At 44.2% G+C, this 25,641-nt stretch overlaps 2 protein-coding genes across 14 annotated transcripts in view; one reads left to right on the top strand and one right to left on the bottom strand.

Moving 5' to 3' along the window:
- The window catches only part of CACNA2D4 (calcium voltage-gated channel auxiliary subunit alpha2delta 4), a 394,977-nt gene that overhangs the window by 128,652 nt on the left and 240,684 nt on the right, over nt 1-25,641 (bottom strand). The gene's annotated exons all lie outside the window — the stretch shown is intronic.
- LRTM2 (leucine rich repeats and transmembrane domains 2) overlaps nt 1-25,641 on the top strand; it is a 99,809-nt gene that overhangs the window by 43,418 nt on the left and 30,750 nt on the right. Inside the window, exons 1-2 of one of the 4 annotated variants that reach the window (XM_068277232.1) lie at nt 14,114-14,188; nt 23,535-23,661. In XM_068277232.1, coding sequence (XP_068133333.1) covers nt 23,613-23,661 — 49 coding nt within the window. In that variant the 5' untranslated portion in view covers nt 14,114-14,188; nt 23,535-23,612. Of the gene's footprint in view, nt 1-14,113; nt 14,189-14,752; nt 14,984-23,534; nt 23,662-25,641 lie in introns of those variants that run through there. The other 3 variants (XM_068277229.1, XM_068277230.1, XM_068277231.1) reach the window with 3 other exon arrangements.

The following is a 25,641-nucleotide window of genomic DNA, read 5'->3' as shown; positions in this document are numbered from 1 at the left end:
AGTCAGCAGACAGCAGACACAGGGTAGCCAATCAGGCTACAATCCCTCCTGGAGCCCCCCCCCCCTCCCCCTTATAAAAGGCAGGCAGCATCAGCCTTTTCAACTTACTTGTGTGGCTGCAATAATTAGAGAAGGGAGAGAACCTGCTGTATAGACATAGGGAAAGCTTAGTTAGGCTCTTGTGTTAGGCTTATTAGCTCGCTCCTTGCTGATACTTAATGCTAAAAAGCACTCCTCCTCATCAACAGCTCTTTTGAGAGCTAATGTTGTTCATAAGATCTTTTTTTTTTGTGTGTGTCCCACAGACACTTGTGTTGCATATACAGCCCTGTGAGTCAGTCGCAGCTGCTGAAACTTGGCCCCTTGGTAATTCCTACTGTGCCACTACCAGGCCCAGCACATTCAGTGACTACCTGTGTGTGTGTGACAGCTGCACATTTGTAATCCAATCCCTGCATACCTGTTCAGTAGTGCACCTACCTAAGTGACCGCAAGCAGTGTTATATTATATACCAGTCAGTCGCTGCACCTGTTCACGGTACCTGTGTGTGTGACAGATGCACATTTGTAATACAAATCACTGCATACCTACCTGTTCAGTGCACCTACCTACGTGAGCACACACAGTGTTATATAGCACCAGTCACTGCACCTGTTCACGGTACCTGTGTGTGTGACAGCTGCACATTGTATTGATACCAGTCACTGCATACCTGTTCACTGCACCTGTGTGACTGCACATTGGCCTCGATTCACCAGAGAAAAGTAAGTAAGAGATAAAAGGTCGGTATTTTATCTCATGCGGTATTTTAACACTTTGTTTGCAATTCACCACTGTGAGAGGATAGAGAGAGGAGTGCTCGATAGCAGGCCATAATGATGCGATAATGGAGCGATATGGATGCGAAAACCGTGCGATAAACGGTCGATAGTTATGCGGTGTTAGTGATTTGCATGTGATACTTTGCCTCTCTGGATGCTGGAAGTAAAGGATTGTGGGTAGGAGGAGGAGGAGGTTATTACCAGCATGTGACCGCAGAGGGTTTCCCTCCCTGTTTTTGACCCTCTCCTTCCATTACAAATCCCTCCCTTCGTTCTGCATATTAAGTATATTAAGCAATATTAAGCATTTACAATATTAAGTGGATGGGTGAAACGGAGGATGTATTTGGATACATTTTCACACTCACTCCCGATAAAACATGTATCCAGATTCCTCCTTCCTTTCGCCCATCCACTTAATATTGTAAATACTTAATATTGCTTAATATGCTTAATTTTGTAAATGGGCTGCTCTCTGGTGCCTGAAATATGTACAGTATAGGCTGTTACTGTGTGCTGCTGGTAAACTAGCTGCAGAGTGAGGTGCAGCAGCTGTGAGAAAAAACACATATCTCCAGGTCCATTCAGGGGATAAATAGATGAAAAAATAACGAATGGCCACACCCCCTTTTTTCCCTGGTGAATTGTGATTTTGAGAAAAATAACGACTAACTATCGCCTATTTATCACACATTTCTCACATGAATTTCTCTCTGTCGATATTTCACCCTATACTTCTGAAGAATTGCTATTTGGAGATATCACAGGAGGTAAATTACCTCCCATGAGATAAATAGGTCGGTAACCACTGGTGAATTGAGGCCATTGTATTAGTCAAGTCAGTGCATACCATTCACTTTATCCCCCCAATATGGGCAAAACAGGCAGAAGCAGAGGCAGGCCACCCGGCAGGTCTGTTCGAGGTCGTGCTGTCGTGATTTCGTGTGGCCCTGGACCAAAGTGAGTTCAGAAGGTGCAAACCATCAACCCTCAAGATTGTCAGGACGTAGTTGACTATTTAACACAGAACACCTCATCTTCCTCAGCTTCCACACTTCCTCCTCCTGCTCTGATTCTGGCACCCCACTTAACACTCAGTCGGCGGCCACCACCAAAGTGCCATCACCCCAGGGCTCAGCGGTGTGTACATTTTTTTGTGTGTCTGCCTCAGATGAGAGCAATGCAACCTGTACTCTCTGCCACCAAAAATTGAGCCGTGGAAAGACCAAGACCCGCGTAGGGACAACTTCCTTATGAAGGCACATGATGACAAAGCACAAACTGCAATAGGATGACCGCCTGAGGAAAAGCAGCACACAAAAGCAAAGCCACACACCGCAGTGGAAGATACCAGGCCGCAATTATTTCTCAAAAAAGGTGATACCCAAACTGTACCGTGATGTTGAAAGGCAAGTGGTGTCATCTCTGACACACAGCATTGGGTCAAGGGTCCATCTGACCACGTGGTCTGCAAAGTACGGTCAGGCCTGCCCGAAGACTAAGTCAGTCCCCACACACAGCATCTCTGCCTGCCCGCCTTGTGACTGCCTGCCCCAAGACTAAGTCGCTCCCCACACAGCATGTCTGCCTGCAGGCCGCTTGACTGCCTTCTCCGCCACCACCAACAGGGTCCAGGACTCCAGGCGGATTCCTGAATTTGTAAGCAGCGGCCGCTATAATGTTTCTGGTGCGTGTACATGCCTGCCTAATTTTTCTGGCTGCACTGCAGCTGCAATAGCAAAACAAAAGGCATGTACATGTGTCAATTCCCCTTCGTGATCGTTACCTTGCCACGGTGAAGGGGCTTGCGTATCACAATGAAGCAATGACCGCCGGCTATATGAGTGTCTCGGGGGTGGGGGGGGGGATGCGGGTTGGGCACACCCAAGATAATAAGGTTGTTGCTTCATTGTGGACAGACCAAATTTGATCAGCTGGACAGTCCCTGTTGTTCTATCATTGAGCTACCTCAGCCCGGTGACCATATGGGCTTGAAAACTGCTATCCCCTGCACCATGGTGCGCACCAGTCCAGCATGGCCGTCACTACACAAACAGCTGTTTGCGGTGCGTTACACAGTGAGTTTGGTCTGTCAGTGTGAAGCAGTACACTAATTACACTCCCTGATTGATGTATACACATGCAAGATGTTTTAAAGCACTTTAGGTCTCCAATTTAGCTTGCAATGTGATTTCTGCCCTTAAAACGCTGCTGTACGTCAAATCCAGATTTTTCCCCGGGACTTTTGGCGTGTATCCCACTCCGCCATGCAAAAACTCAGATGTTAGACCCCTTGAAACATCTTTTCCATCACTTTTGTGGCCAGCATAAATGTTTGTAGTTTTCAAAGTTCGCCTCCCCATTGAAGTTTATTGCGGTTCGAAAAATTTGTGCGAACCGAACTTTTTGCGGAAGTTTGCATTCAAGGGTCGCAAACCGAAAATCGGAGGTTCGAGCCATCTCTAATTATCAGTCGCCATCTTTACAAATAGCCCCCAAATATCCTCTTGCTTTATCAGTTATTGCAATTAATATTTGAATACCATTTTTCCTTTGCTTATTACTGATGTAGAATGCTTTGACTGGGAAACAGCACCTCTGTTATAGAAAATAATGCATACTGTATTTTTTGGACTATAAGACTCACTTTTTCTCTCCCAAAAGCAGAGGAAAAAAGCCAGTGCGTCTTATAGTCCAAATGCAGGGAGTTCCTGACTTGTGAACGCCTGCTAATATGAACCTCCAACCCGCAGCAATGTCGGGAACTCCCAGTACTGTGCCCATGCAGAGTAGGACACGGGGACAAACAGAAGACACATGGGGGCAAAAATGGGCATGGAGGAGGACACAAGGGGTGCACAAAGGGCATAGAGGAGGACAGGGGCAGATACTTGGGGGACACAGGAGGACACAAGAGGTACAAGGGGACATGAGGTACAAAGGGGGCATAATCCACAAGATGCCCCTTCACCATGGATGCATCAGGTATAGTATATAGATTTTTCCCCTAGTTTTTGTCCTCTAAACCTAGGTGCGTCTTATGGTCAGGATAATTCAGCGTGCTTAAATGGACCATCACGTTGTGGTTTATTTACACCCCCTGTTGTGTGGACACTTATAAGCAGGCAAAGGGTAGCTTCTATAGTCTTAAAAAGTCAATGGGAATCCTTAAAAAAAAAAAAAAAAATCAGCCAAAAGCTTACCTAAGGAGAGGGAAGGCTCTGAGTCTTATAGAGCCTTCCTGCTACTCTCTCGGTGCCCTCAGTTAATCGCTGGCTCCACCGTTCTAACCCGCCGCTGTGCATTCAGTAGTAACACACTGCATGCAGTGCGTTTCCATATCTCAACAGACCCGCTGCACTGTGAACATTGCAGTGCAGTAAGCCGCGTTACAAAGCAGCCGTTACACTGCACCGCAAAGCACCACCCTGAACAAGCATGCAGATCAGATGCTTGACTGAAGTTTGACTGGATTAGCTGCATGCTTGTTTCAGGTGTGGGATTCAGACACTACTGATACATGAAAGATCAGCAGGACGCCAGGCAATTGGTATTACTTGAAATAAATATGATGGCCTCCATATACCTCTCACTTCAGGTGTCCTTTGAAGTAAACCTGAGTTGGACCATTTTAAAGATATTATACTTACCTAGGGCTTCCTCCAGCCCTATGAGCACCGATGCTTCCCTCGCTGTACTATCGAGTGCCTCAGTTCGTCTGGTATCGGTCCTGGTACTAGCTCAGTCGCCCCAGTCAGCTCTTCTGTGCATGCATGGGCCCTCCGTGCATGCACAGAAGAGCCAACTGGCATGACTGAGCCAGATTACAGGGACCGATACCAGGCAAACGGAGGCACCCAGGAGGACGGCGAGGGATGCATCGGCTGGAGGAAGCCCCCGGTAAGTATACAATCTTTTATATAGCGCATCTCAGGTACACTTTAAGAACTCAGCAGATGAAAAACGTGCTATAGAGAAGGTGAGGAAAATAATAGTTAATCAGAAACTACTTATTTTGAGTGATTTTCTTGGCTCAAAAATTGCTGAAAAGATATTTTAAATATTCATGAGCTAAGTTTCATAAAACTACCTCAAGGTGAGAAAAGATAAAGTAAGAAATAATTTAAAAGATACCTCTGGAGAAAACGTGTGCACGAGGGCTATAGTCACAAATCCTCAATGGGTTACACACATCAGTAAGCAGGTTACAATCGCCTCTCCAGCTGGTAACAGGTCACCTCAGGACTGCATTAAATATTTCCACTTTCAGAGCTGAGCGCTATTCTCTATGTGTTCTGCTTGTGCCCTGAGCGGCTGACTTCCTGCGCAGTGATCTAGTAAACACGCCGATGGGAATGAACCTTGGAGGTCACCCAGAAGCCTGATTGCTTTATCTTAATGATCTCTCCATGAAATGATATAAAACACTTTCTGATGATTCATCTGATAACTGCTGTTAGGGATTTGCAGTCTGATGTATGGGAAGAAAAAAAGTTATTTCTCTGACTTTGGGCAATGGTTGGCAGAATACATGAAATAATGATGTTGGAAAGCCTTATGTCTTCTCTCTCTCTCTCTCTCCTCTCTCTTTAAAAAAAACAACTTTTTAAATAAGTATAAGGATAGGTTTCCAGATTATTTACACATCCGCTCACTTAACGATGCAGGAGGTACACTGTGCATATTTTACAACTTTAGTTATGCCCCAAAATACTGGTCATGTGATCTGCAGCTAGCTGTCCAAAACCTTTTTACACCGTTGACATGTCTAGCAAACTACAGTATGTCTGCCCCTTCCCTTCAGATTTCTTCTGTTGTGTAGTATTCCTCAGAGGTAACCTTTGGGGGGGGGGGGGGGGCAAGTGGGGTGATTGCCCCAGGCCCCACACCTGAAGAGGGCCCTGCATGTCATTTTAATGGTGGTGAAGGAGAGGGCTACAGAACTCTAGCAGTTTGTGTTCTGAGCAGTGTGTCATTTACAAATACTGGGGGGGGGGCAAGTGGGGTGATTGCCCCAGGCCCCACACCTGAAGAGGGCCCTGCATGTCATTTTAATGGTGGTGAAGGAGAGGGCTACAGAACTCTAGCAGTTTGTGTTCTGAGCAGTGTGTCATTTACAAATACTGAGATCTTCCTATTTTGTTTTATGCACCTTATATTTTGCACCAACCTCCCGTTTATTGCTTAGGTTTTTGTCTTCAGCATACTTTACTGTACTATGCCATTTGCAATTTTGTAATGAATTTCTGCACTGACTTGAAGCTTGCCAAATGTCAGATTAGGTAACGTGCAAGAGCCTCAGCTTGAGGGCCCCAGGGGCATTTAGGTCAGTCGAGCATGGACTGGAGCCGGAGGGGGCTCAGGCTGGAGCCTCCAGACTGGCTGGGGATTGGTGCTAGGTTTGATGGAGCTATGGATAGGTAGAGGCTGGCTGGGGAGCTAGGGATAGGTAGAGGCTGGCTGGGGAGCTTGGGGTGTGTACCAAACTGGATAAGGCTGGATGTTAGGCTGGATGGGGAACTATGGATGGGTGCTAGGCCGGCTGGGGAGCTGGAGATGGGTGCTAGGCTGGCTGGGGAGAAAGGGATGGATTCTAAGCTGGCTGAAGAGCTGGGGATGGGTGCTAGGCTGGCTGGGGAGCTGGGGATGGGTGCTAGGCTGGTTGGGAAGCAAGGAATGGGTTCTAAGATGGCTGAGGAACATGGGTACAAGGCTGGTTGAGGAGCTGGGATGGGTGGCTGGGGAGCGTGTCTGGATAGAAATACAAACTTTGGCCTCCCCATTCAGCCTAGCACCCATCCCAGGCCAGCCTAGAACCCATCAGTAGGTTAATGGTCACTAAATCAATATAAGAATAATTACAATACATAATGAAATCAAAGGTGAATGGTAGCACTATTGGCCATTTGATTACATTGCGTATTGTAATTGTTCCTATATTGGTTGGCTTAGTGGCCATTAACAAGTTTTTAAAGAATAATAAGGCATACTGTATAAGAGGTAGACAAGCCTGTGGGCGTGGTGGTACGGTATATGGCCCACACTTATGGCTCTAGCATACTCGCATACTCTAAGGCCGCCTCTGGTATTCCTCTCCTGGATGCTGAGTCCAGCTATCTGTGTGGGTGCTGTCAGGTGGATCAGGGGAGCTGATACTAGCTCAGCTCTCTTCACAAGTGGGCTCTGTACACACAATCACAGAAAAGCAGAGACGATAAATCCTGGTATACAAACACATCTTATGATGATTGGCCAATGACTGACCAATTTTACCACCTCCACATAGTATGAGGGCCAACAGATTTTGAATACTATAAACAGATTGCTTAGGTATGTTCTTATACTACATGGAAGTTGTAAAATTGGCCGATCATTAGACATTAGACACAGATCTTAAATCAGATGTGTGCATGCACTCTATAGGCTATAATATATTCCACTGATCTGCTCACTCTATGGCACTATGGAAGGAGTAGTGAGGGTCAGAGAGCCTAATACAGAATGCATGCATAGCAGTTTTCAAATTAGAATTTCAAAATGTAATTAAAAACTACATTTCATTAACGGTGCTTTCACACTATGCATGTCGCTGCATGTCAACGATAAAGGACATACAGTATTACATCGCAATTCTTAATGCTATGAAAATAACATGCACGTTTTGACATGCACTGTGCGCATTGGGTTGTAGAGTGAGCGTTATTCAATGCACATAATGTGAACTTAGCCTTAAAGGGAACCTGAAGTGAGAAGAATATGAAGGCTGCTATATTTATCTCCTTTTAGACAATACCAGTTGCCTGGCATTCCTGCTGATCTATTTAGCTGCAGTAGTGTCTGAATTACACCAGAAACAAGCATGCAGCTAATTTTGTCAGATCTGACAAACACCTGATCTGCTGCATGCTTGCGGTATGCGAATTCTGATGGCTCTGCCATGCGAATTTTTTCTGCACAGAAAAACACAAAGGAATCCTGACAAGTGGAAACAGTCCCATTCACTTGTATTGCTATGCGAATTTGCATGCGAAAAACGCATGCGAATTCACGATTGTGGAAATAAGCCCTTAAGGTTATGTGGTTGATCTGTAGCTGGAGTTATATTTTAAAAGCTTGGCTGTGTTGAAGTTAATGAGCTCTCGGGATTACAGATGCCAACTAGAAAGAATACCTTGGTTTCCACTGACCCTAGGCTGTCCCCTTAACCCCGTTTCCCTCTCTCAGCTTTCATTTTTGTTTGAGTGCTTTGTTGCCATTGTAGCTCCTCCTCCTCCTGTCTGCACTGTAGCTCCTCCTCTTTCTTATGTCCTTTAACTTTTCTTCCATGAAAACCGGAGCCTGAATCTGGGTCTTAAAGCGGAATTTAACCCAGCATTTCATATTTGATCTAAAACATTATTTACAAAACAAAATTATTTACAGCATATTATATGCAACCAGCATTTTTTTTTTTTTTTTACTAGACCATTATTCGAAGGGTTACACACAGCTTGAAAGTTCAGTGCAGAGAAATGTGGACTCATCAGAAGTGTAGATTATGTTATCTTGTGTTTACTTAAATGTATCAAGTGAGGAATGTGACACATTCTCTGACTGTGGAGAAGCAGCTCCACACAGACAGTCAGTCAAAGCATGTCTGCCTTCAATACAGAATGAATAAAACCAGTTATTAATAAAATGCAAAGTCAGCTCACAAAGCAAAAAACTGTACTTTTGGGAACCTATAATTTCTAAATGAATACTACTACTTATGCACAAATGCAAATATGATAACCATATGGCATATAAAAAGTAGGAAACATGTTTTTATTGAATATTATCAGGGTTTTATACCGCTTTAACTTTGGTATTTTCCTCACTGACACTGTACATTAACTGTCATTTTTCATCCATTCCTTCCAAAAACCTTGGCTGATACGTTTCATGTTGTCTCCCAGCATCTGTGCTAAGCAGAACCCACTCCTACCCACCGACCTCCCGATTCAAATATTCAAATATTTAAAGCTTCCAAGTTGCCACTACACTATCCACACATTTCAGACACAGAAGGTGCATTATTGTCCTGCTTATGCCCATTCCACGTAATCTCCTCTTCGGTTAGGCAGAAGTTAAGTTTTGCTATGTTCCACTTAACTAGATTATTGCGTAACGGTTTTATTGTAAAAAACAAAAAAACAAAATAAGCAGATTAGTTCCCCCAGCAACGCTGCAAATAACTACTTTATTTTAAGCTTCTAACATTCCGTATGAGAAATTTTACCACCAGCTGTGGCAAGTTACATGCTAGCCACAGACTCCAATATATTCTGCTGGTGAACAAAATGCTGCAGCTACAGCCTTAAATCTGTGCAGTACGTAGGTGTGTGCGCACCACTCCAAACTGGGGAAGGTTTTACAGTGCGTCCGCTGTGCGTGGGTAGTTTACTGAAAGCGAGGTATAGTAAAACAGTCATAAAATCTTTTATCAGGCAACTTGCTGAAAAGAGATGCGTTAAAGACTTGAAACGCGGAAATCTTGATGTTATCAAATCTATAATTTATCCCTGGGAAAGTATTGGTCCAACTTTAAAGGGAAATTCTACTCTCATATGGCAAAAAAGCTATACTAAAAGCCTAAATGGGCACTGCAAGCTTTGAAATTCATTGTCATTAAAAAGAAGCATCCATGGAAATGGTACTCTGGAGTATGGACTGCTCAGAAACGCCCATCCTTTTGCATAAGTACTTAACTGCATAGAACAGACCCCATTCTTAGTTTCTTGTCACACCAGGCTTATTTCAGTGATCAGCAGGAAGCTGTCACACATACACTTGCCAGTTTCCAATAGTAACATTTTAAATGTCTGCATTTTTTAGTCACAAACAAAGAATATAAGCAATCTGGACTAATGACTTTATTTTCACCCTATTGATGTGAACTGAAGGTATTGCTTTTTTCCCCTCAAGAAACTTGTCTTTATTATGTTCTTTTCTGGCTCTGATGGTAGGGCTGGAGTCACAGTGTGAGTTTTGCATAATGCATGTGTTATAATGTGTGTGAACTGCAGTGAAGAATGGACATAGACATTGACTGAGGCCCCTTTTACACTTGCATTGCAAGTGTGCATTATGTTACCCTGTTTTACAGCAGGGTAACACGATGGCAATGCAAGTCATTTGGGCCAAGCACACTTACCGCATTTCCAAATCGCCACCAGGGTGATGCAAAGTCAGCAGCGCGTTACCATATGACTTCCGCGGCAAAAGCCTTTGGTGTCAATTGACGACGCAGGAATTTCACCACCGGGAGCGCAGTGCATCACAGCGAGCATCCACAGAACGATAGGAACCCCAATCACGTCACTGAGTGGGGTGCAGCACTATGCATATGACTCTGTTGGCGCATTCTGCCGCAGGGTCACATGTTAGATTCTACACTGCTGCTTTTCGCAGTCCCAAGCCGACTCTGCAGTCATGTGACAGCCAGACCTTTTCCAATGGGTAAAGAGCCAGTTTCATTGGCTCCTTATCAGGTGATCACTGTGGGCCAATTACTGTGATCACGAATGGCAAAATGAAAAAAAGGCTCTGGTCTTTAAAGAGGCCAGAGACTGCCGTTCCTAATCGGCAATGCTATGTGTATGTTCTCATATGAGCTATGTGATTAAAAAAAAATATATATCACACATAGCCTTACATTAGCAAGCACTTTTCAAATCACTGGCGCTTAGAAACGCATTTGCAGTGTGAACCATTCCTTAGCAACCATGCTGTTTGTCTCTGGTAGGGAGACATGGCCTAGACTGACTGGAAGCGACAGGAAGAGTAAGAGGTCAGCTGAAGGTGATAGAAATGAATGAAGATCGAGGATTTTTATGGCAGGTATTTCCCTTTGTAGATAAAAAAAAACATGGCTAGTGAATTTAAAATAATGCACTTATAAAAAAAGCTTATAAATGCTTATAAAAAAGTTGGCTTCAAAGGAAACCTAAACTTTTGTTAAAAAAGCATTCCTCTGCAGGGAAGTTGTTATACTGCAATGGTTTCAGCAAAGAAATAGAACATTCTGACCTAATCCGTAGGGAAATAAAAATGTCAGAATATTGGTGTGAGAGGTAGCTGAGTTGATTGAGCACCTGAATAGAAAGTGTGTCTACAGCTGAATGGTTCAGACTGTGTAAAGCAAAAGCGTAAGTGTCTGCAGAATAAGGTGTAATCTGTGTGTCTCTCTTTTTTTTTCTTTTTCATAACATTATAGTTTCTGTTTAACTTTGAATGCTTTAACAAGCATCTCTCCCTATCCCTTCCACCAGTCTGGCTAAGGAAGTGAAGTCATATGTCTCCACCTGCTCTGTGGGCTTCCTCATTCTGGGCTTGACTCCCATTTGGAGACCTCCCCAGCCCACCACTGGCTATGCCACCCTCTCCTATTTGTGTCACATATCAGCCCTATCCCATGCCACATCCTCAGTGGGATGTGTTGTGAGTAACTACTTGCCTTGTCAGCTATTCGAGCAGAAGAACTTGCACTGGCACCATCTTAAAATCATAGTTACATAGTTATTTGGGTTGAAAAAAAAAGACATACGCCCATCGAGTTCAACCAGAAAATAAAAGTACAACACCAGCCTGCTCCCTCACATATCCCTGTTGATCCAGAGGAAGGCGAAAACCTTTACAAGGCATGGTCCAATTAACCCCAAAAGGGAAAAAAATTCTCTCCAGATGGCAATCGGATAAAACCTGCATCAACACCACTTTTTTCAATTATTATTATGACACTTTAGACTTGGTTTACAGTGGGAGTTGCATTGAGTTCTCTGTACCTGCAGGAACGCAACGGAGCAGGAAAGCGGAGCTGTACATTATCTGTGCATTGCGTTGCATACACACTGAAGCATAAGTCATTGAAAAGTATGCTTCACTGTCACTGTGGGTATTTTACGGTAATGCAGTGTGCTGGGATGCCCCATGCTGTTATACCACACCTGCTGCACTGTGGTCGTCTCATACATTACAGTATTACTGCAAGACACCACTGTGAATGTATCCTTAACTTAAGCAAGACTGCTAGTGGTGGTATCAGGTATATCTGTAGAAGTAGGACAGGGGGCCTTTGAAGTACAAAATGGGTGGTGTAGCCCTGAAATATGATACATGAATAAACTTTAACATGTTAGTTTACATATGTGTATTTAAAAAGTTAAATGAATTCCTCAATAATGCAACATAGATTAATTATTTACTTATGTTCTAAAAGGTCATGCAAACAAAAGCAATATTTCTGCTATATACTATCGTTACCTGTTGTGACATTTTTGTACCATTAGCCATTAGACAAGATTTGAGCAGGAAATTTGTTTAAAGGGCACCCAAGGTGAGAGACATATGGAGGCTGCCATATTTATTTCATTTTAAACAATGTATATTACCTGCCAGTCCTGCTGATACACTGCCTCTAATACTTTAGCCATATACCCTGAACAAACACCCAGATAAGACGCATGCTTGTTTTAGATGGGTAATGCAGACACTGCTGACCGGAAAGATCGGCAGGACTGCCCGGCAACTGGTACCGTTCAAAAGAAAATAAATATGGCAGCCTCCATATATCTCTAACCTCAAGTTCCTTTTAATACAGATCGCTCCACTGCCACAGCAAGCTTTGTGCTACAGCACAAAGCTATGAGAACATCAATCGAGTAACATTCTGCCCCCCTATACCCGCTTTCCTGCTGGCACGACTCACTCAACAGCAGGCGTTTCACTGCATCCAATTTTTACATACGATCTAACATGTAATTTATTCAGGGAAAAAAAGAGAAAGACCGATTACTAGCCTGTACTCTCATACTCTCTTGAAGAGGTTATCAGCACTTCAATAGAGGAAATTTAATGTGTATTGAGAGTCAATGTGCAAGTATAGAAGTTGCCAGAGCAGTTCCAAAACATATTATTCCAGCAGGGATCAGCACAGACTATAAGTAGTTTACTATCAGGGTAAGCACTGCTTATAAGTGTAAGCACAGCTTAACTGTACACATTGGGAATGACATGCCTGTATCTCACATATCACATATATAAACGCAAGTATATTGCATTATTCAACTGGGTCCCATTTTAAAGAGAAACCATGACCAAGAATTGAACTTCATCCCAATCAGTAGCTGATACCCCATTTCTCACGAGAAATATTTTCCTTTTCACAAATTGATAATCAGGGGGCTCTGTATGGCTGATATTGTGGTGAAACCCCTCCCACAGTTGGATTCCTGTCTGTGAACCTCATTGCATTGTGGGAAATAACAGCTGTTTACAGCTAGGTCCAACTGCCAAAAAAGCAAGCAGCATCTCCTTCCACGGACATCACCTGCCAGCAGTAAAAATGTCACCATGTGGTAAATGCCAGAATGTAAATCAGAGAAAAGGAATATTTTACAATGGGAAAACACTGACTAAAGCACTTTATTACATTATTTTCACTGGAGTTCCTCTTTAAAGGGGAACTTCAGCCTAAACAAAACATACTGTAATTAAGTTACATTAGTTATGTTAATTAGAATAGAGAGGTAATATAATTTTTTACCCACCCTGTTTTAAAAGAACAGGCAAATGTTTGTGATTCATGGGGGCTGCCATCTTTGTCACGGGGGCAGCCATCTTTTTGGTTGAAAGGAGGTGACAGGGAGCATAAGACAGTTCCAACTGTCCTGTGTCCTGATCACCCCTCCCAGCTGCACACGCTAGGCTTCAAATGTCAAATTCAAAATGTAAAAAAAAAAATTGCACCAAAACAGCAGAACGAGAACAACATTAGAAATCCCATCATGCTTTGCACAGCATCAGGGGAAAAATGCCTGGGCAGTTTTCTTCTGTGCAGCTAAAAATGAGGCTTGTATAAGAGAAACAAAGTTCTGATGCTGTGAAACTGTTGAAGAAACACCAAGCCTTTTCAGTGCTGCTGAGTCGATTTTTAGTCTGGAGGTTCACTTTAAAGAAAACCTGAACTGAAAATTAAAAGTCAAAATAAGCATACACAAGTCATACTTATCTTCCATGCAGTCTACTCCTCAGTGTCTTTCTCCTGTCCCGCGTCCTGTTTGTTCACTGTGATCAAGGGAATTTTCCATCCTCCATTTTGAAAATGGCCATTACCCATAACAGCTTTCTGGTCAGCACACAGTTAAACTGTAACATCGCCCACTTGAGCCATAGGGAAACATGGACATTACCTGGTACATCAGTTTTCCTCTCAGCCATAACTGACAGCAACTGATATTTTACTGACAGCAACTGATATATTTCAGATCTGACAAAATATTGTCAGAACTGGAAGGGATTATTGTCAGAAGAAAATTGTGAGCTTCTGAGAGGAACTGATGGCAAGGTAACTATGTAATGTTCATTTGAAGTTACCTCATGTGTTTATTTTAAATATTTTTACTCAGTACAGGTTCTCTTTAAGTTATTTGTAGCAGATTTGAGTATAAATAAACAAATGCCTTCAATTACAAAATGACATATGTTATATCATGTTTTCAGCAAAAGTTTAGATACACTGTAAAACCTAAAAGAAAATCTGTTGATAAATATAAAATTCAGTGACATTGCGAGGGCCAGCTCTCCATGGCTAGTCTGCAGCAGTCAGGTAGTGTGTATGTCTATAGAGGAGAGGATGTGTAAGATGATTGCTGCTCTCCGCAATGCACGTATGTAAATCTATAGAGCTTCAGCTGATCACAGCTATAGTGATGGGAAGATGCTGGCAGTACATTAGTCCCTGGTCACCCGCTGTGCCGCGGTAGGGGCTGTGTGTGCGTGAGTACATTACTAATTGCTTTCATTGAGCTACGCCTGTAGGTTTCTGTGTTATGTAGGTCACCTCTGCCCCTGTAAGACGCAATATGCTTGGGGGGGCGGGCGAGGGGCAGCCAAATCCACAGTATATGCCGTCAGGGCACAGGCACCCAGTGATCCGCAAGCCCCCGAAAGCAACACAGGTCCAGCAGTGACCTGTGATCAGCTGCTTCCTGTCTTGATGTGGCAGCAGTCATGATGTGACGGAGAGAGAAGAGGGGGCAGAAGTGACAGAGCTGGAGAAGAGGATGGGAAGGCAGAGAAGGAGGACGTCAGGGAAGTCAGCGATCAGATGGGGTGAGCACACAGAACACAGAAATCTGGGGTGAGGGCACAACCGTCCCTATCTTTGCCACAACCACCCTCTCCTGTGTCCCTCTTTCCTCCATTGCGGTCCCTCTTACAGGTCTCATACTAAGATACATATAAATAATTGCTTACTTCCCCACGGAGAGTGCTTCTAATGCCATTATCTGTATACTTGCCTCCTGCTTCTGATACTGTTGCTTATTTTTTTTTTATACCATAAAGAAGAAAAATGATGTTGCCAACAGCAACAGGTCAATTATTTATTTATTTTACATCAGGTCAGAATTATTTTTTCCTTTAATACTCACCTCATTCATACATTTCAATAGTCTCAAATGATTTAGATTTAAACCAGTTAAGATTTGCCAGCTTTCCTATTCTATAAAATTATATTTGATGACTGAAAATAAATCAATTGACCATTCTTATGTTCACAGTTAGATCTTACAAAAATGAGATTAGTTCAGCGAATGAATTGTGCCATCATACAGTCATAGTACTCCATAAAAGCCATGGAAGTGCAGAAAAGAAATTACTATAGGTTTGATCATAATTACTTGTGTGCAATCTAGTGCAATCTATGTATTTCTATTTTAATACTTTAAACCGAGTGGCCATGCAAAGCACGCTGGTTATTTGTTTTTTAACAAAAGAAATGAAGGAGAGCAGTGATTGCATAGCCAGTGGCAGACCACTTTGCTGTCTGCCCTAGTGAAGCATGGAAAATTTGCCTACAAATATTCAGCATTTACACATACAAAATGATTTTTTGGCAACTTCTTGGTTAAACAATCCGACCCCACCCCCTACACACACACACACACACACACACACACACACACACACACACACACACACACACACACACACACACACACACACACACACACACACAGACCCTCCCCCTCAGAAAAGGCACTTTTTAATATCGGACAGTATTTACTTGTATAGGTGCCACTGAGGAGGTAAGACAATTCCTTTTTCACTTGTCTTCTCCATCTGGGAAGACTTGTAACAGCCGTTAGGTCTCTGCAGGTCAGTAGGTGTGTAGAGAGAGAATATATGTCTGTTGGAAGTCTTGTCAGGCGCAAAGACCAAGTGAAGAGGGAGATCCCTGTGCCAGTCAGAAGTCCTGCTGGCACAGGAGGAACTGTCAAAAACTGGAAATAGTGATGAGCAAAAAGTTCTTCTAACTTAGAAATCTGCATAGACACAAATTTGGAATTACATTTTACCAAAACCCCTGGCTGATGATTAGATACCCAGCTACCAGTCACCTGATCGGCAACTACTTGCTTTGATTGGCTCAACCAAACTGATTCCCTTCCTGAATCAGTTAGGTTGGGCGCACGTTACAGAATTGCATGTTTTACACAGGAGTGCACTCCTGAAGGGATGTCTGCTCCCAGCCTTAGGATTTTTCCTCATCGCTAATTGAAAATCAGCACTTCTGGCACAAATTACAGTGAGAATTTCATTCCGCTGCTATTATGTGAACATCTATAGTGGTGGCAGAAAGTTACAATGTTTTCTAATGTAGTCATTCAATATCATTATTATTGTTTTATCAGGTACATATGAAATATTACAGATAGAGGTTTCTTGCTTTTGAACTCCACCTGCTGTTCTACCGTTTCCTGATAGTGTGAATAAATGTGTAACTTTACAAAAGCCAAGTCTCCAGACTCTGTGATGGAACACTGTGCCTCCAATAGCCTCTATACAGCCACATAACTTTCATTTACCATGTAGTGCTAGAAGACCTTCCTTATACTGCCTACATAAGCTTAGTGGTCTATCTAGGATGGAATTCCAGGCAAATATCTAATACTGTATATGGAATCTCTGTAATTATATTCTGATAAAATGCCTTAAAAACTTTTTAATACTTAAAGCGGTATTAACCACTTCCGGATTTCCGGATTTCAGCCTGGCCTGTGCTGCGGGGGCTCTTCAGCCCGCAGCACAGATCAGATAGCAGGCAGGGCGATCAGACTTCCCCCCTTTTTTCCCCACTAGGGGGATGTCCTGCTGGGGGGGGGGTCTAATCGCCGCCGCGCTGCTGTGCCTAGCGGGGGGGTCCTCAAAGCCCCCCTCCGCAGCGCTATTCCTCCCTCTGCCTCCTTCTCTCCCTCCCCTCTTCACTATGGGTTGCGCAGGACGGAAATCCGTCCTGCGCCGCCTCAGATAGGCTTCAGCCTATCAGATGCCGGCGATCCCCGGCCAATCAGAGGCCGGGGATCGCTGATCTCTACGTATGTAAACAGCGAGGAAGATCTTCCCCGCGTGTTTACATTTACCCTGCGAGCCGCGATCGTAGGCTCGCAGGATGTATACGGAGACACCCTCCGTGAACTGACATGGAACGGCCATTTCCATGGAAACCGCTTCAGGATTCAGGGGCGTACTTATGCGTACGCAGAATCCTGAAGTGGTTAAACTCTGACATAATATTCAATAAAAAATGTGTTTTCTTACTTTTTATATCCCTTACAGTTATCATATTTGCTTTTGTGCAGAAGTATTATTATTTATTTAGAAATGACAAATTCCCAATGTACAGCTTTATTTGCTCTGAAAGCTGCCATTGCATTTTATCCATAACTGGTGTATTTATATTGTAATGTACCCAGTAATGATTTCCAGTAATGTACTGTGCCCAGTAATGAGCAGTGTATCAGTTCTGAACACGTTAGAAGTTTCTGCACAGTCAGGGAATGGTTACATTCCTCTCTGCTACAATTAAGTAAACACAAGATAATGTTATCGCCAGTTCGGTGGATCTCCTGGCAGTGAACTTACCATTTAAAAAGTAAGTCTTGTATTTTAACAGGCGGCGACATCTTTAGTGCTGTCAGGTACTGTTCTGTAGAATGTTTGTTTGCCAAGCTTTCCAAACCAGTACAAAATGTACCTGGTCTCCCTGAATGCTCTGGAAGCCAGAATTTTTCTTTGGGGGGTGGGAGGGAGGCAACATTCTCTTTTTACTTGAGGACAAACCAAAGTTTATAGAAAAAAAGTGTTCTCACTACCAGGGCTGGGCAGAGGCGAGAGAGGCTCCAGCCTCAGGGCGCAGTGTAGAAAGGGGGCGCACAACTCACTCAGCTATCATTCCCCTATTGTGTTTAAAGCCGAGAAAACTTAGAAAAGGGGATACATGGCAGTGACTGCAAGCCAGATAACTAGAGATTAAGGTGCTGGGGAGATTGGGGGCTCTGGGGTGCCTCTTCCTCTAAAAGCAATCAGTGTGTGACGGCTGGGGTGGAAGGGATGGGGGTGCAATTTGGTGTCTCAGCCTTGGGTGCTGGAGGATTGTGTCCCAGCTCTGCTCACTACGGATTTAGCAGGAGCAGGGCCGGATTTGCACTTTTAACTGCCCAAAGCCCGCTATCACCAGCAGCCCCTGAACCAACAGCATCCTAAACTTCCCCCCAACATGGCAGGGATTAGATTGTAGGCTGCTCTGAGGACAGTTAGTGAAGTGATGGCAGGGATTATATTATTAGATCCTGTGAGGACAGTTAGTGATATTATGGCAGGAAATAGAGTGTAAGCTCCTTGGGCTAGTGGCACACTCGGTGAGTGACAGGCAGCTCAGAGATCACTTTAAGTGTCCGTTCATTTTCCTTTCATTCCGTGAGTGACAGATTTGGCAGTTTGTAGCTGCTCACCGCTATGTGCAAACTCTGTGTAGCAGGACAAATATTTGGCTGGCTAACTGCTACTGCCACCCTGCTGCCCAAAGCCCACCCCTTGCTTTCTTGTTGCCCTAGGCCATGGCCTTTGTGGCCTTGCCTGAAATCCGGCCATGAGCATGAGACTGCAATTATTCACACAAGCCAATTCTGCACACCTTGCTATGGCGAAGGTTACAATCTTTTGCCATCTAGTAGCAGATAACCTACATATCCTGAGTGGGTTTGCTAGATCACTTATGATGTCCCCAGTGGGGATCTTCAGGGGGGATTTTCAGGGGTCACTGAAGATACCTTTAGTAAATTAAAAACATTTAACTAAAGTTAAACATAAATATTTAGCCCACTGGCAATCACAGAGTTACAAATAGGTCTGCATAGATCGGATTGTCAGATGCCAGCCACACGATAATCCCTGGATTTGTAGTATGGGACATAATTTAATATTACAACTCCTTGTGTGGGAAAAGGCAGAAACAGCTCAGACGTGTCTATGATTTTTCTGTAGGAGGAAAAAGTCACAAGAGGACATTTTATGATTAAAACACAAACAAACAGATGAGCATCCCATCAGACTACTGGAATACAGATTTTACGTCTGAAATGCAACTGTATACTTGAAGAACATGGGTGAAACATGGGTGCTACCACTAGAGACTAGTTTGCAAAGATGTAAGCTGTAGGACTGTCAAGTGAACCTTTAGCAGACCTAAAGAGATGAATCCAGTGTTGGCACCACCAACAGAAATGTATTATTAAAATTTCATTTATAGACCACCAACATATTATGCAACGTGTAAAATGTGTACCCCCGGGCTGTGTAGAATATTGATGACTCACGTCACCTGTCCGTCATCATGCCTCCTCCTGTGTCCCGCGTCGGTCTCTAATGCCACCAGGGGCACCTGTAACCCTTGATCCCACTGCATGTGCTAATGTCAAGTGCATGTGGTAGGGTCACAGGGTACAGGCATCCCTATCGATAAAGCGGACAGGTGAGCCTGAAACCCTCTGCACAGCTCTGGGGGAACATATTACGGTACATGGGGAGACCGTCCGGGGGTCTGTTGGGCCAGTTGCTCATCAGGAAATCAAATACCGCTACGCTGCGCACCTAACTGAACCATTTTGAGTGAGATCATTACAGCAAGCCAAATCATGATTAAAAGGCAACATTGCAGCATCGATCTTTGGCAGATTCAATAATTATAGTTGAATCTCACAGATATCATTGCCACAATCGAGTAATTTATTGGTCACCTTAAGAAAGAAACTGATTACAACTTACACGCCTGAATGGGCACTACTATTTATCATTACAGAGAAAGCCTGAATGGTATAACAGAGATATGGCAGATGCTATTAATGTATGAATTAGGCTGTAATTGTAATCGAGATTTCTAGGACAATACTGTGATCTGTAAAGACCCAAGCTATTTTTATTGTTTTTATAAAGTGGGTAGAATATTTAGTATGTTGGATCACTGAGTTTGAGCAGTGAGGTATATTTGGTCTGGTAATAATGTGTGTATCTTTAATAGACTAATTTTTAAGACTAGACAATTTCTGTATATAAATCTATCGATTTGTTATTGTGCCCACAAACTAATTAATTGTAGGTTATGATCTTCGTTTTCTAAAGATTAGGTGATGGGGAGGGTGGGTGACACAAAAAGTTATTTTCTTGGGGCACCAAATTGGCCAGAAACAGCCTTGGTTGCAAATATGTACAAGCCTTAAGGTACACCTGAACTGAGAGGGATATGGAGGCTGCCATATTTATTTAATTTTAAAGGAGTACTGTAGGGGGCCCTTAGAGAGAAAGAGTTGAACATACCTGTAGCTTCTAATGGTCCCCCGCAGACGTGCTGTGCCCGCGCAGATGCTCTGGTCCCCACCGCTGGTTACTTCTGGAATTTGTAACTTTAAAGTCGCAAAACCACTGCACCTGCGCGGCTATGTCTTCACTCCCTCTAACGTCCCCCGGGAGAGTACTGCGCAGGCGCAGGCCGTACTGCGCCTGCGCAGTACGCTCCCTCGATGTCAGCAGGAGCAAGGAGAAGGCTGCGCAGGAGCAGTGGCAAATTCCGGAAGTAACCGGTGGCGGGGACCGGAGCATCGGCAAGTGGCTGCGCTGCCACAGAACATCTGTGGGGGACTTTTAGAAGCACCAGGTAAGTTCAACTCTTTTACCCTAAGGGCCCCCTACAGTACTCCCAAAAACAATATCAGTTACCTGGCATCCTGCTGATCTTTTGGCATCAATTGTGACTGAGTCACAAACAAGCATGTGGCTGATCCAGTCAGATTTTAGTCAGAGCATCTGATTTGCTTGCTTGTTCAGGGTCTATGGCTAAACGTATTAGTGAAAGGCTCAAGAGGACAGCAAGGTAACTTGTATTGTTTAAAAGGAAATAAATGTGGCAATCTCCATATCCCTCTCACCTCGAGTTCACTTTTAAGTACACTGAGAGGGATATGGAGGCTGTCATATTTATCTACTTTTAAACAATATCAGTTGCCTGGCAGCCATGCTGATCTCTTTGGTTGCAGTAGGGCCCAAATCACACACCTAAAACAAGCATGTGGCTAATCCAGTAAGAAATACATGATTGACATGCTTGTTTAGGGTTCTATGTATTAAAGTATTGGAAACCTAGGATCAGCAGGTTAGCCAGGCAATATGCATTGTTTCAAATAAGATACATATGCCAGCCTCCATTTTCCTTCTCATTTCAGGTGAGTTTTAAGGTTTCTTTACAACACAGCTCAGCAGAGATAGAGAAGAAACTAAAGGATATGAAATGCTGGGATTTTATTACTACAGAAGACACTGAGCACGGTGATACAGCCTTGCAGTGCACACTTCTGTTTGAGCACATAGTAGTGGAATCAGCGCAAGTTATCTTAAAGGTGTTTAACAGGGCAAGGAAAGATCAGAGCATCTCTCATCTACCTTTCCATCTGTGACACCAAAGAAAGTAAGGGGCCCCTCAAATGGGGACAATGGCAATACTGTGACAGAGTTGCAGAGAGGGAGGCCCCATTTCTCCCTCCCTCACCTCGGGCCTCTCTTCTGCACTCACCCCTCTACTGCAGAGCTTCAGTACAGTGGTGGGCGCAGGTTACACTAACAACTCACCTCTTCCAAGCTCATGCAATAGAGCTCCATGTGCCACCAGTCTTCTTTCTCCAGTGCCACGCACTCTACTTCCGCTAATCAGGAAGTAGAGAGGGTGGCACTGGAGAAAGAGAAGACTGGTACTACGTGAAGATCTATTGCATGGAGCCCTGAGCATGTAAAAGGTGAGTTGTCTGAGTAACCTGCACCCACAACTGTGCTGAAACTCTGCAATAGAAGGGGGAGCACAGAAGGGGGGCCTGAGGTGAGGGAGGGAGGAATCTGCAACCTCCCTGTGGCTCTATCACAATGTGTCCCCTGCCTCCCCCTCTTGAACTGCGCAACCCTCCTGCACTGCGTCGCGGGCATACACCCGCCTCGCCTGCCCCTAGAAAGGGGGCTGATGGGTGTTCAGATTGCTAAAGAGAGAAAGAACGCGCATTACAAGAATGACATACAAACAGATTGAAATGCTGTCTTTCAACACTCAATATAAAGTAAGCAAAATTCAGCAAAATTTGGGGGGACCTGCTCTTTGTCCAATTTTAAAGAACTTTTTACAAAGTCTTCTTCACAACTTAAAGCCCCATTTCACATGGTAGCTGCAGCTTGTGCATTAGTCTCCTGTCAGCTACTCCCGTGCACCACACAGACAATTGCTAGCGCTTGGCACGTGTGGTAGAAAAGTGTCCGTTGTGGCACGCCAGCACTCTGACTCGACATGCGTTTTCTTGTGGTCAAGGAGAAGGATAATATGCGAACTCTTAACCTCCCTGGCGCTATGATCATTTACGGATTTTTGGTTTTGACAGCTGTGCAATTTTTTCACACACTTTTCGGCCCTAAAAATCAAACCGGTGGATAGATCTGTGGCAGCCCTGCACATTACTCACCTCCCATGGTTCCAGCTCGGGGGTTACCATTCTGTGCTTTGGATTTCCAGCCCGAGCCTGACTCGGGGCTACTGCCAAGGAGGTGGCCGCATGTTAAATTTTTCTGTTTAATGTTACTCCAATTTGATGAAAACAATTTGTTTTATTGAAAAGAAAAAAAAAAATCGAAAAGATTTTTTTTTCAAATTGAAAAATCATTTTGCGATTTGAAGAAGCTACATGCAAATGATCCCTCAAAGATCTACAACCCTCCATACCAATATATTGGGTCCTATATATACGGCTGTGTGAAACAAAAAAAGGCAGAACTACCAAATATAACACGAGTTTCATTTATTTATAAGACTGCCGAATTTACCGTCTGATTGTTGTGCGCACACTGTCACTTCAAATGATTCAGTGAAATTAGCTACAGGGGTGCTATAAACCAATGGCTTTGAAAGTGCACCTGGTTTACAAGGGTATGATGGAGCAATAAGCATGGCTCCATTCACTTACTTAGGTGTCACATTGCAGATGATGCTTTTTGGACACATATAAAACAGAATTTTCAATTACCATACCTTCTGTTTACAAAAAAAAAAAAAAAAAAAGCATCTTACTTTGCGGAACTATGATGAAGATAACACCACCAGGATCTTATAGCGTACAACTAGTAGATCTTGTTACGTTGGAAACTTTGGGCGTAATAGGAATGCAATATAGTACAGAGAGACAGAAACATGACACGGAGTGTGAGGGTGGAGCCGGCACAGGCAGGTAGTGGGGATTCTCAGGTGCTGATCTGTCAGTCACACTGACAACGTGACACACTGCACAGCATATTAACTTGTCCATCTGTGGCTTGTCTCCCGACAGACTCCCATCTGCAGTGTTCACCTCCGACCGACCAATGTAAAGTGGAGACCCCCAGCCAGCTGAGCGTGTGACAGCAGGATGCGGAAGCCAAGCCGGTGGGTCCCCTCCGCATGGACGCAGGGATCCCGTAAGTTATACAACAGTCACAACTGTCAGTGTATAATTAATGGCTGTTCTTTCCCATCATTTCCAGTATTGTGGCTGAATAATTGATAACAGCTTGTCAAATGCGTTTTCTTTTCTGGAGCCGGCTGTACGGATCCGGCTATCTGGATCCAGGAAAACGGTCCATTTTTACAGGCAGTGTGCTGTAAAACATCAGTTTTCCATAGGATCCTATTGTGCTGCAAAACCTTCCATTTCCGTTCTGCTGAGGGAAACGGTCCAGAAAATTGGGTCCTGCTGCCTTTTTTTTGTCCGTTCAGCGGAATGGACCACGGAAACGTACGGCTGGTTCCGTTGGCAAATGCTAATGTGAACCGAGGCCTAAACCTACCCAGCTAGTTATATCATCTGTTCTAATCCATTCTAGAACACCATTTAATTCAAGAGATTCAAAGCAGTATTTAATGTACTTGTTAACTATATACTGTATATGTATATATTTTTTTTGTATTTCTTTCCCATGCCCAATTCACTCAATGGATTTCTCCTGTAAGACAACAAACCCTTTCAGATGATATACAGATTGCCAGAGCTGAGGCACAGCCCCACTGATCTGCTGCTTGCAAAAGTCCACAGACAGTAAGGGCCTTGTTCACACCTAGGGCGTATTGCGTTTTTTTTTTTTAAGCGCCGGTGATTTTCAAAATCGCCCTCAAAGCACTTGTGCAACAATTCCCTATGAGAGAGTTCACAACCAATCCTGCATGCTGGACAGATCTCAAATGCTCAGTGAGGTGCATGGTGGTAGCTGAGAGACTCCCGGCTGGTCTCCCCCCAGGTAAAATATGTACTCCACCAAGGGGCGTAACTAGGTTTCTAAGAGATCCGGGGCACTTTTTGGGCACTCCAGCCAAAAAATGGGAGTGACCATGCACCACAATGTGGGTGTGGTCATAGGTGGAGTCAAATTTACATGAACTTAACAGCGTTCTAAGTAGGGCTGCCCAGCAAAATGTTGGATGAAGCCCCCTCTCCATTAATACAAAAAATGCAGCATATCACCTAAATAGGCAGTGCCACTTAAACATAACTAGACAGAGGTCCCTGGCTTCTGTGCTGGCCAGTCTTGCTTTCTGCCGGGCTGGCTTTATGCTGAGTGAGTTGGCTGGCGCCAATCTTCTCTAGGCAACCCCCCCATAGCATTCCCTGACTTTCTACTGGACACCCTCCCATGCTCCCACGGACCTCCCATTGAGGCACCACAACTCCCGGCATGCCCCCAGAAAGACATTACAGCACCTAGCATTGCATCACAGCACCCAAAATGCCCACAGAGGCACCAATAGCACACAGTATGGCGGATGCTGGGTGCTGTAATACCATGCTGGGTGCTGTGGTGTCATGCTGGGTGCTACTGTGCATCTACTCTGCCCAAGGTAACATCTGGGGCACTGAAGAATAGATCAGGGGCATGTTCCACTGATCTGTGGGGCTAGCAACGCCCCTGCTCCACCCCCTGGCACTGTGGCGTGTTGTAGGTTCACCTATCCACTGATAATCCTCCTCCTTTGTCCCGCATCTTTCTCCATTGCTGCCTGTACCCTGGGACCCAGCCGCATGAACTAACATCACCAACATGTGGCTGGGTCACATGCTACAGGCGCCCCAGCGGCCATGGAAAGGACGCAGGCCGCCAGCAAACAGGTGAGCCGGCAACACTCACCATGGGCCTGAGGTTAAGTTACACAATACATGGAGGAGACCTGGGGGGCCTAGAATGCTGAAATCTATTGGAAATTTGTGTACACTCCACCAGCAGCAACAGATTTATATCTTATCATTGATCAAAGAGATAGAATAATAATCATTCCTATATTTGTATAGTGCTTTTCTCCTGTCGGACTCAAAGCGCTTGCGAGGCAGTCACAAGAGGCACTCAGTAGGCAGTAGGAGTGTTAGGGAGTCTTGCCCAAGGTCTCCTCACTGAATATGTGCGGGCTTA

Source organism: Hyperolius riggenbachi, chromosome 3, assembly GCF_040937935.1.
Source record: "Hyperolius riggenbachi isolate aHypRig1 chromosome 3, aHypRig1.pri, whole genome shotgun sequence".
Taxonomy (NCBI): Eukaryota; Metazoa; Chordata; class Amphibia; order Anura; family Hyperoliidae; genus Hyperolius; species Hyperolius riggenbachi.
Note: the sequence above shows the minus strand (reverse complement) of the source record. Positions and strands in the feature narration are given on the sequence as shown.